Source organism: Juglans regia, chromosome 3 (genome assembly GCF_001411555.2).
Source record: "Juglans regia cultivar Chandler chromosome 3, Walnut 2.0, whole genome shotgun sequence".
Lineage (NCBI taxonomy): Eukaryota > Viridiplantae > Streptophyta > Magnoliopsida > Fagales > Juglandaceae > Juglans > Juglans regia.
Genome location: NC_049903.1, coordinates 14933511 through 14946130, shown reverse-complemented (window position 1 = coordinate 14946130; position 12620 = coordinate 14933511). Strand labels below are relative to the sequence as shown.

General features: G+C 38.3%; 2 protein-coding genes across 2 annotated transcripts; one reads left to right on the top strand and one right to left on the bottom strand.

The window, feature by feature from the left end:
• Positions 1-7206: 7206 nt before the first annotated feature.
• On the top strand, positions 7207-7971 carry LOC108983050 (putative germin-like protein 2-1). Its single transcript, XM_018954574.2, has 2 exons — positions 7207-7321; positions 7436-7971. The coding sequence occupies exons 1-2, from the start codon at positions 7207-7209 to the stop codon at positions 7969-7971; spliced, it is 651 nt and encodes a 216-aa protein (XP_018810119.2).
• Positions 7972-10263: 2292 nt separating this feature from the next.
• On the bottom strand, positions 10264-12090 carry LOC108983051. Its single transcript, XM_018954575.2, has one exon. The coding sequence runs from the start codon at positions 11895-11897 to the stop codon at positions 10527-10529; it is 1371 nt and encodes a 456-aa protein (XP_018810120.2). The 5' UTR covers positions 11898-12090; the 3' UTR covers positions 10264-10526.
• Positions 12091-12620: the final 530 nt, after the last annotated feature.

The window sequence follows — 12620 nt, the reverse complement described above, 5'->3', positions numbered from 1 at the left end:
TCGTTTGACCTGATTTTAAGTTTAACATAATTTTATGTAAATGTTAAAATCACATTAATATCTATAAAAATTATAAAACTAACTACAAGTCTAAAATTAAAATCCAAAAAATAAAAATATCAAAATTAAAATCTCAACAATTTTACTTTTAGATATAAGGGTATAATTGTAACTTTAACTTTCTTAATGGGTCAAAACGAGTTGACCCGTTACCAATCCGTTAAACAATCGTTTCTTAAAAGTTCAATCCGTTAAGACTAAATTCAAATCCGTTATTATCATGTCGTGTTTGTATTAAGTTAATGAATCGTGTTATATATTACTATCTCTAATTACGAGAGCATGCATGCAATCATTGTGATACTGTTGCATTACAGCTCATGATCCTCTTTCATCATTCCCAATTAAATAAGGTTCATTAATATATATATATTTGGTCGATCATCCCTAAGCTAGAGGTATGGCTACAAAGTTGAAATAGCTCCCGCAAAATATCAGAATGCATGGTGCAGTACGTGCGTACGTAGAAGGAATTAATTAATAACTTAATTCTTTCCAACTTTACCATAACAATAATGCATCATTTGGAGACAGGAGGATGATTACTCAATTCCATCATTAATTTGCCCTGTCAAAATTATCACTAGTATAAATTAATTTTTTGTATATTTTTTATTTCATTTTTTTAAATATTAAAAAAAATACATAAATGCACTAACAATAACATTTGTAACCATTTTAAAAAAGTAGTGGTTTTATCCCATACAACACCTAGAGGGGGGTGAATAGGTGCAGTTCAAATTATGTGGACTAATAAAATTTAATGGCAAAAAGCAAATAAAAGATGACACAAATCATGCAAATAATCAACACAAGGATTTGGTCACGAAGTGGAAACTCATTTGAAGAACGTTTTCAAATTCTAAAACCACTCCGGGTGTAAGCCACCACCTAAAATCCACTATAGAAAAAGTTCATTACAACCAATTAAGAGACACTCACAAAACCTTTGTAGTTCCTAAACTTGGCTTGCAACATCACGAGTGACCCACTCGTTCTCTACACGCATGTAGTGTCGGAACTCCGACCTTCTATAGCTTTCCACGAGAACCTCTCGATCTCTGCATCAACAGCAGCTCCGGAAACCTTCCGGCCAACAAAACGTCCACTTCAATGGACTTTGAATGAGATTTGATCTTGATAGTGGTGTGGTGGATTTGTGTTTGTCCAAAAGAGATTCACAAGGTGAGGAATAGGTTTCTCTCTTTGGCTCTTGAAACACTTAAGGTTTTGCTCTGTTTTTCCACACCACACAACAGAAATGATCTGTTATATTTATAGTCCCAGCAAGTCAGGCGCCCAAAACATGAATTTTAGGTTGTCTTTGAACATTGGCTCGAGCGAGGTGTCGAGCGAAGGTCGAGCGCACGTTATCTTCTGAAACCGCTCGAGCGAGGTGTCGAGCGAAGGTCGAGCGAGCGTCTCTGGATGAGTTCTGCTCGCGCGCAACATCGAGCATACATCGAGCGAATCACTCTGGATGGGTTCCGCTCGAGTGCCACGTCGAGCGCACATCGAGCGAACCACTCTGGATGAGTTCTGCTCGAGCGCCACGTCAAGCTCACCTCGAGCGAACCACTATGGATGGGTTCCGCTCGAGCGCTTCGTCGAGCGCACATCGAGCGAACCACTCTGGATGGGTTCAGCTCGAGCGCCACGTCAAGCTCACCTCGAGCGAACCACTCTGTCTGGGTTCCGCTCGAGCGCTGAGTCGAGCGCCCATCGAGCGAACCTCTCTGGAAGGTTCCGCTCGAGCGCCATGTCGAGCGCCAATCGAGCGAACCTCTCTGGAAGGTTCCGCTCGAGCGCCATTCGAGCGCCAGTCGAGCCATGTTGAGCACACTTCAATATTTTTCATGTACCAATGCATCAACACTTGTTACAACTCAACTTTACATAGATTTTCACAAGAATATGCCAATTAACACATTTTTCCCTCAACACATTTAAATAAAAATTAAAATACACTGGTGATAATTTTGAGGGGTCAAAATGATGGACTGACTAGCATTATTCTTTGGAGCTGACATGAGGCTACTGATTATATATGCAGCATGGATCCTGATGATGATCTGTGGAGCATATTGCATAATTGCCAAGCCGGCCAAGTACTGTCCACAATGTGCTACAAATTAATATTAACGCACATCGATTTGCTGACTAAAGAAGTTCCTTAGACTACAACCATGCATGCATGCCGGCAAATGCATGCGCCATATGTACAATAATATTGATTATGACAAAGTTAATATTGAGTATTGAAGATGCCGCCATGCACCATTTCCAATATCTGTCTGTTTAGATTTCAGACGGCCAAGTACTGCATTAATCTTCTAACACTTTCTGGTTTAATGTACACATGTCAGTACCACCATCTTCTTCTCATCATGTCCATGATATATATTCAGAATTTCAGTCAGTATCTGCACGCAAGACTGCAACTTAATTTTCACGTACACTTCTTACTTCAGATCTCACGTACAGCATGTGGGTTTCCAGTATCTTCTTTTTATTCCTTCTGTTTTTCTTCATTTTTATTCATAACTAATAAGCAAAACCACATAATTCAATTCGCTAGCTTGCATGGGCAGCTGATATGATATCGTTTTCATCCCTCCCTTCCGGCCTATATAATATGTATCAAGCATATATGTGGGCAAACGAGATCTTCTCAGTCTCTGAAGGCAGATCATGGGCATTGGCCTGTCTCATCGACAAGGACGTTCACAAAAGGCAGAAGTTTCGGTGGGACTAGTTCATCTCCAGAAAGTTTAGACTATAAAAACAAGGCATTCCTGACTCTGTTCTTCGTTGATGTTTTTTTCCAGGAATTAATTTCTGCATGATTTACATCATGATGTACAACTAGCTAGCTCTGGGCATAATGCATGGATTTCCTTTGATGACAGGATCATGGATTATCAGTATCTAGCTAGCTGATGATAAAGAACAGCTTTCTCATGATCAGACAATTTCAAGTAGTTTACTTTAATAAAGCTAGCATCTCCATTCATTTGGATTAATTTGGCTCATAGGTTTTCTTATATGAAGTTAATTTATTGTCATTTGCTTGGACCGTAATTCCAATTTTCAAATTGATGGCCATATGAATTGATTTTACACAACATCTGCTAGCGGTGTAGCTAGCGTACGTAATTGAGATCCGCGAGGATGCTTATAAAACTCTTACTATAATCAAGAAAATGAAGCCAAGAAAATTTATAATTAAATTAAGAAACAATTTCAAATTATATGATTAAGCATTGCATGACGTACTAGTACTAGAACTACTACTTCTCTCTCTGAGAGTTTGTATCATATGGTGATCATCATCATGTATTATCTGATCAAGATGTATATGTATGTTTATAAATCTCATTTTTAATGATAAGATATAAGAGCCGAAATACAATATATACCTTTATGAACTTAGTTGATTAATTAAATCAAAAATCAAAATTTTGGTCTGGTCGTCGATCAATCGGGCCGTCACGGCCTTGCTTTTGTTTCAGAGGGAAACACGGGGGAGTACTTGAAGGGTTAACTCCAATTAATATATAGCTTTGAAAATGATGATATAATATATATTAACGGAAGTCAAATATATATAAAAAAAAACTTGTTAATAATTTTTCATGGCCTGATGCCATTGAATTGAAATTGCCAAAATTAAAGATTAAAGATCATCAGCAAGCTTGAAACTAGCTTGCTAGTTACGTAATAGAAAAATTATACTCATCATTCTTATATCACACATCATATATAATTTTTTTTTTATATTAAATTTGTGATTATGTATAGATAAAGTAGAATAATTTAATTAATTTAAAAAAATAAAAAATAAATATAATATGTAAAGATGATAAATAATAAAATTCTATAATATTCCGTGGAGACATGAAGAATAGCGATCCATGAAGAATAGATAAGAATAGGAACCATGATTTGATGAGGCTTGATGGGACCAATTAAAGTATCTGGGGACCATTTTTTTTCATCAAGCATGCATTATATGCATTAATAGAAAAGAGGTACTATAATGATCAGGGAGGATTCTTACCACTATTTATATAAACGATGATGCCACACCATACTCAGATCAGGAACATTATTACAAGCAAAAAACTTAATAGAAGAAACTAGAGAAAGTGCTAGAACAGGTAAAAATAGTGAAAACAAGCGCCCCACTTTAGGTCCTTTCACGATCGGCTCCACCATGACCTGGTCTTGCACAACACAACCATCACCAGAAATATTAACAGCACAATTGTTATCAACTAATTGACCAACAAAAATAAGATTCGTGGAAAGCTGAGAAGCAAGAAACACATCAGTAAATGTAGAAGAGACTTCTCTAACAGCAGCTATTGGCAAAGAACTACCATTGGCAATCTGACTGGTAGATTGACCAGCATAGGGTCAAACATGACACAAAGCTGTGGGAGTATTCGTCATATGATTAGAAGCACCCGAGTCTACGTACCAGAGTTTAGGAGAATTTTTACCTTGAAATCCCATTGCAGATAATGTCGAAATTAGCATTTGTTGCACCGTTTCTGGTGTGCAGTAATTTGCTGCAGGAGGTGCAAGATCAGAGACCTGAGGAAGAGCCATGTGCTACAAAAGTCGTTGTGGGAGGAACAGTAATAGAAGTCTAGAATGCTTGAGCCTAACAATTCTGTAGGCGGATGCGACATTCTTTGATAATATGACCATTTTTCTTGCAATAAGAATAATATTTCTTAAGACAATTAGCAGCAATATGCCTATATTCCTTACAACAGAAACACTATAAATTTTTAGAAGTCATAGGTGATCCTCGTCCTTGGGCAGCATAAGCCACAGTTGCCATTCCAGAACTGCCATGAGATTGCTCCAAAATAGCTTGAGTACTAAGACGTTGTTCTTCGCGAAATAACTCACCAAAACAAATATCAAGAGAAGGAACAGGAGATCTGTTCAGTAGAAAGGAACGAACAGATTCATATTCCGGGCGTAGTTTCATAAGAAATAACTGATTACACCAGTTAGTCTCGTGAAGAGTCTGAATAGTCGAAAGAACGGCAACAGGAACATCCGTTGTAACCAAATCAGTATATTCATACCAAAGAGTCAGAAATGCCAAGTAGTAGTCTTGGATGGAAAAACTACCATATTGAAACATGGCAATCGCATGTTCTAACTGAAAGCGACGAGCATCATTAGCTTGATGATAAACCTTCTTCAAGTAATTCCACATGGATTGAGCAGAGCGATGAGCCCGTAAGTTGGTAACAATACGTGGTTCCACCGAACCAAGAAGCCAAGACATAATCAGAGCATCAAGTACAGCCCATGAAGGAGAAGCCTTGAGATCTTTGGATTTGTCAGTATCAGATGTTTGAGCGACATCCGTGCCATCAATATGACCCCAAAGATCTTTTTCCTTAAGGAAAAGTTCAAACTAAAATGCCCAAGTAGAGTAGTTTGTGCCCGTAAACTCGACATATACAAGTGCAGAGTCCATCACAAATAAATGAATCCAAGACAAAGCAAAACAGAAACAGCAACGGAAATCAACCAAGACCAAAAAATAAATTAGAAGTTTCGAAAGTCACAAAAAAAATCAACAATGAAGTCGAAAGCCACAAAAGATACTGACCAAGTCGAGAAAAAAAAAAAAAAAACTCCCACGTGAGGGTTGCTACACCTAGACCAAGTCTAGAAGCCCACGGGAAGTCACCAGAGATAACAAACCAAGCCGAAAAACCCACTAGAGGATGTTGCGACAACAGGAAAAAAAAAAAAAAAACCAAAAAAATCCCACAAATCTCTGCTGCGACAACAGAGAAACTAGACCCGAACAAACCAGACGTGTCGAAAGTCGGAGAAAGTGCTAAAAAAATGAGATTTTCATGTTGGGTTCACCAAGAAACAGCACAGACCTCACCGAAACACAGGAGAGACTTGTGTTTAAGAATGCTCAAACCAAAAGGTGTCGAAACTGCTCAAACTAGAAACAAAGGGTGCTGACAACACCAACCCAGAAGGAGAAGATCGAAAAAACAAGGAAGCTTTCATGTCAGCACCGAGAACAGCACACGCCGAAACATGAAACCAAGAAAACAAAAAAATATTTAAGCGAGGGAAGAACCCTAGCAACCAGCTCTTGATACCATGTCAAAATATTGTGTGAATGGCCGAATAGTTGGCCTTGCGGTTTCTCTATATTATATAAACTGTACAAAATGATTCTATACATGGAAAGAACTATGTATATGCTAATTCTATTCCTATACAATCTGTCAAATATTAAGTTAATTATTTTGAAGAGTAAATTAAAGAAATAAATATGAAAACAAGTATATGGAAACAAATATGGACAGCTTTCCATTGACAATTTCAGTAGTAGCTAGATTAAAAGAGCATAATTTGAGGAAAGTGGGACGGAGCCAGGGCAGGTTCATATCATGTATTAGTTTAAAATCAAACCTTTGTCTCTGCTAACAGTAATTTTTTTTTTCTTCTAACTGTCATTATTTAATAGTTAGTTGTCACATCATGTCCTCATCGTGGATGAATGATTACCAAGAGACCGATTCCAACGTTTTGCTAGGGCATACCAGCCATAACCTGACCTTTTCAAACCCAACTAGGCCTGCATTCTGGACAATAGAATTTATCCAAAATTCAAGAGGTAAGTTATATTTACAGGTCAATTAAGAGAATATACCTTCTAGATTTGGCATGATTTGATTTATAAGTAATTTTAATTTTAAACTTTATTAGTAAAAATTATTTTTTATGTTCTACTTGTGAGCCAATCATTTGATGCCACGTCAAGTAATATTAATAGAAAGATGATAATTAAATAAAATTTTATGGCCAGGGATTCATTTTTGGAAATGGTTTTGGCTACAAATGGCTTAAATTGAGAATGCTAGACTATTTCCCAGCATCTGTTGTTAGGACGGCAGGTTGTCATGCATTGAGGACGATTCTTATACATGCTATTCAAGTTCTATCTTCACTCTATATATAAACAGAGTGCATGCAAGGATGGCTTCACATCTGAAACTCCTTTTAAGTAGTTCAGTTAGTATTATATCTTCTTTGAACTTGAGAAAATTCATAGAAAAAAGAAAAAGAAAAAGTAAAATGGAGACAATGGCCAAGTACCCCATTTTTGTATTGAGCTTGCTAGCCTTGGTTTGTGCTCTTGCCTTTGCATATGAACCTAGTCCTTTGCAGGACTTCTGCGTTGCAGACCCTACTAGCCCAGGTTGCAGTCCAACTATCACGTTCTTAGTTTTAATCTGATTTTATTCTTTTTCTATAGTAATCTTTCCAAGTAATTTGTATTAGAATCTTACAGCTTGTTTTATCATCATGGCAGCTCTAGTCAACGGCCGTGCTTGCCTGGACTCTAAACTTGCACAGGCCGACCATTTCTTCCTCAGTGGACTAAACAAAGCTGGCAACACATCCAATGCTCTTGGCTCTGTTGTAACCCCAGTGACTGTGGGTCAAATTCCTGGACTGAACACATTTGGCATAGCACTGGCTCGCCTAGACTATGCACCCTGGGGACTCATCCCTCCTCACTCACACCCTCGGGCGACCGAGATTCTGACAGTCCTTAAAGGCAGCCTCTACGTTGGTTTTGTGACCTCTAATCCTGAGAACAGGCTCATCTCGAAGGTCCTCAAGAAGGGTGATGTGTTTGTCTTTCCAGTTGGACTTGTTCACTTCCAACAAAATGTGGGTAATGGAAAGGCCATCTCCCTCTCTGCTTTGAGCAGCCAAAACCCTGGTGTCATTACTGTTGCTAGTGCTGTTTTCGGATCAAAACCGCCCATTGGGGATGATATTCTCGCCAAGGCTTTCCAGGTGGACCAGTCTGCAATCAATCGTTTTCGAGCACAGTTCTAGCCGTCGAGTTGATCATTACTCGGAACTTCTCAGTTACCATAATACTCTGCATCAGTTTTCATTCTGCTATTTTGGAGGAGATATGAAATTTACTTGTTGAAGTCTATGTCGAGTTTCATCGATGAAGATTGCATATATGTTGTTTGCCATGTCTCCAGTGGAATCTATTTAAATGAAACATTATTTTTTTTATGTCTCTATCTTGACGTACAGAAACTTGCTTGACATCTAATGAAAATGTTCTGGAAGCAAGCAACTGTAATTTGACAACGAAGTTATATCGTGAACAGAAATTTCGCAACTGATTGATTTAGAACTAATTGCATGAGCTGGAATTTGACACAGAATCTGCATAAGACAAACACAAGCCACGCTAGAAACCGTGTGCGAGCAACAGAAAGAGCGTTTCAATCAACTGTATCCAGACATCGCTGAAGTGAGACTGGATTATTTTCATAATTCCCTGAGAAAAAGCGTGTATTACTCTGACACATGCTTGAAACTGATGAAATCACACCTTCATTCAGTTGGGATTTCATGCACCATTATTTTGGATGATTTGGGCGGCTCAAAAAAGTGTGTTTGATCTATATTCAAATATTAGTAATGGGGATGCTTCACCTAACTCAAAAACAGCAATACAGAAGTTTATTTTGTGTTCTTTGAGATGAAAAATACAAGCATAATACGTTGTAGAGTAAATATTATTAGATATTGATTCTATCATGCTCTGAATGATCATGATTTAAATACTTCCTTGAGGAAAATGTATGCGAAACTTATTCATATGATAAATGTCATGAGTAAATTGTCAAACCTAGATATTTTAATAGGTCTGAATCTCCTGTCACCATGTATGTATATCATAGAAGTTCTATTTGAGCATAGATCTACAAATAAATTCTAAATAAACCCAAAGAACATTTTTAAAATTCTGTCGGTAGTTTACTGCATGGGGAGCTTGAACAGACCATCTTGCCACTAAGCCATAGGTGTTGGTTTACTGGGTGGGGGAAGCCGCTGTACTAGAAGTCAACAGATCTCAAAGTTGAAATTTCTTCCCAAGAACCAGCAAAAGGCAGGATGATAACACTCTTCCCATTAACATTACTATTACTATTGTTGTTGGGAATCATTACTTCTAGATGCTTTATACTTCTAGATGCTTTCACAAGTCTTTAGCGTATTCATTACCGAATATATTATTGGTATCGGATCAAAGTTTCTGTTCTACTGAGAATTTCGGTAATTTTTTTTTAAAAGAAAAAATATTATATATATTAAAAGGAGTAACAAAGTACACTGAATGTATACCAAAGAACACCTTGCCCATAATAAAAAACTCTTAATAACCCTAAAAGCCCGTGAAAAAACAATCCAAAATACACAAAGTCCGACCCCAATCCCCTACTTCTCGTAGAACTAAAACTCTATCCAAAAACTCCACCCCAACCCCTTGTTTTCCCGTCTTCACAATGCCTTCCCTTTAGACTTCCCTCTAGATGAGTTACCACCCTTAACGTTGTAGTTGATTCTCTAAAAAAAACGATGTAGCTCCCTACTTTTCTTAAAACTTGATTTCGTTTCAAGAGCGTGACTTGCCTCAATTGCAATAATTAGTTATTTAAATTAGCCTTCACATCCTCCATGTTCGGTAAGTTATTGGTTGGTTATTCAGAAGTTGGCCGTTTCAGAGACGGTAAAGAATCTTTCTTATGAGAGAGAGCAGCCGGGCATCGGTCGGCAAGGACAGTGTAAGAAGAATCCAATGCAGAAGAGGTCAAGAAACAAGCCAAAGAGCTGAGAAGAACAACTGAAACAGTGCCCAAGTAAATAAAAGGTGCAGGATAGCGCCAGATGCCACTTCCTTCAGGAAAATGTGTACTGCAGAATGTGATGAGTAATAGGTGAGATTTTGCGCACCCTGCATACTGAGGAAATACAGAGGACTCCAACACAACTATGTGCTCTGTTAATTTTTGGGTCGAATTTTTCTCCTCAAGGCTTTTCTACATCAGTTTCAGTATCATCTCTGGAGGGATTCTGAAAGAAGACACTTGGAACCTGAAATGTCTCAATTCGATCCCAAATTACTGAAAGTTTTCAGGCTTTGTTTCTAGTTCAATAAATCATAAGCAGAGGGGCAAAGATTAAAAGGCGTTCACTGAAACAAATTTAGGTTAAGCAGGTACAATCATGCAAAACAAGACTGCAATGAGAAATGGAAAGAAACCCCAACTTTTGGCACCTCTGGTTAGTGTAGAATGGCCAACTTGGTAACAGAGAAAGACGAGCAAAGAAGATTTGAACTGTGAGCACTATAATTTGTATCTATAAATTTACATTTCAAAATACAACAGCTCAAGTTGGATTTTGCCAACAAAATGGTTGGTGTTTCTATCATTCTGAGCATTCAGAATATACTTTGGAGGCTTCACTAACACTTGATCAGATGCAAAGTCACCAACACTATCCCTATAAATGGAAAAGAGCGAAAGAAGAAGAGGCATTTTTTAAACCCAAACTCTAGCTTGAGATTGGAACAGGACACCTGATCATAGAGGCACATTTACAGATCTGCTTCGGGTTCCAGTCAACTTTCCAGTCAACTTCATCATGAAACACCATGAAATTGTGACTACCAGAGCCACAACTCGACCTCCTGCAAGTCCAGCGAGAGCAATTACCAGGAGAGTTACATACCCCAGATTCCCATCTCTTTCCCTCCCCGCTCCCTTATCCCGTGATTGTTCATTGATACGAGGATTTCCATCATCAACTACTTGCTCTTCTTCACACCTTTCTTCTTGTAAAAGCGACAGCGATGATCTGTCGTCACTTTCTTGAACTTGTTCGTTCCCATTCTCTTGCTCGTCTGGCTCCACAAATCTGGTCAATCCATCATCACCCAAGGTACTAGACACCTCGCTGCTCGACTCCCCATCGTTCTTCCCCTTACTCTTCCTATTTTTGTTCAAATTACGCAACTTCTTCGGCACCAATTTCTTCACAAGCTTTGATTTTAGTCTAGCACTCCGGCTACGTTGATTCCCACATACCAATGCGTGACCATTTTCCATATGTTCCTCAACCTCGTTTTCCTCATCCAAACACCCCCATCTCTTGCCACGGCTAAGAGATTCAAGCTCAGGTCCGACAATAACAATCTCCTCTTCATTCGTAATACAATCAGTTCCTGCGATTTGAGTTTCAGGAACCGAAGAGTTCTTCGAGTTCAATTCGTTCCCAGTAATCTCTTTGGCCACAATAGTCTCTTCCTCTCTATCAAGACAAACCTTAGAAGTTCTAATATTCTTCAATAACAACACGAACTTTTCGATCCAAACAAGTTGCGTAACCCTTTGGAGAAAAGATTCCAAGGCCGCTTTCGCGGAAGCACAGAGTTTCAAGAAACGAATGGAACGTATACAAACATACTCCGCAAAAATAAGCAGAAACGCGGACATGGTAACACCAAGGGCAAGCATTTTGGTACTCCCCGCCAATACCAAAACCACCATCACCACCGCGAAAACCGCTCGGAACTGATCGCGATGATTTTCACGCGGACACTCGGTACCTTCATCTTTGCTACGATGATCTTCCTCCTTGATTTCATTCCACGGCGCCGGATCACTGTCTTCGCCAAAGCTAGGCGACCCAGAAAGCGTCGAATCGTCTGGAACCGACAGTGGGCTAGTGGGTTCGTCGGAGGGACTGCCTTGGATCGGGACGGGGTTTTTATTTCTGTTGATCTTCAAGGATTTCTTCTTTAAACGGTCGCGGTTCTTGACGAAGAGGTCGATGAGGGAGGTGGGGAAGCCAGTCTCGACCACGAGCGAGCCGCCGTGCTTCGGCGGGGACTGAAGGTCGGCGACGATTCGGGATATCCGTGTCCTCCTGTGCTTCTTCCACGGAAGCGGCATGATGTCCCAAGACCAGTTTCTACTTTCTTTCCTTGGTTTGGTCGGGGAATTTGGAATGCTTGAAAATAAATTTCCGAGAGAAATAGGAGGAATTGGCTGACAACCGAACTGCTCGGATATTTCCTTCCCTTTGTATTCCCCGAAGCGGTCGGTAGAAAACACCTACACGGAAATTGGAGAGGGATTTACATGTTCTTATACATTGTTTTGTTAATGGCTATTATTTATAGTACTCTTTATTTATTTATTTATTCATTTTTTAATTGAGAAATAGAACCCTAGGAAACTAAAGAAGAAAAAGGCTTTTAACAGATTTTTTATTTTCCTTTTTTCTTTTTATAGTTCTTAAATTCTTTTACTATTTATATAATTAGGGTTTTAGTTAAAATCTTGTTCACTAATTGGATTAAGGTAAATGAGGTTTCTTTTGTTTGTGTTATATTATAAGTTCTATCTTTATCTTATAATAATGTTGATGTGACATCGTCTATTAATCTTATATGAGTTCATCTGTAAAAAAATTCTTATATCTATTCTTATTTTAAAATAATAATTTTAAAGATTGATAGAAAATATTATTTTTAAAATAATCGATAAAAATGAGATGAAAATATTGCAAATAAAAATTTTCATTTTGTTCTCTAATTTGTGGTGGAGAATGTTAAGCGGGAATTGAGGTTATGATAGACGTTTTTGGATGTTAATTTTAGTGTTTTTCTTTAT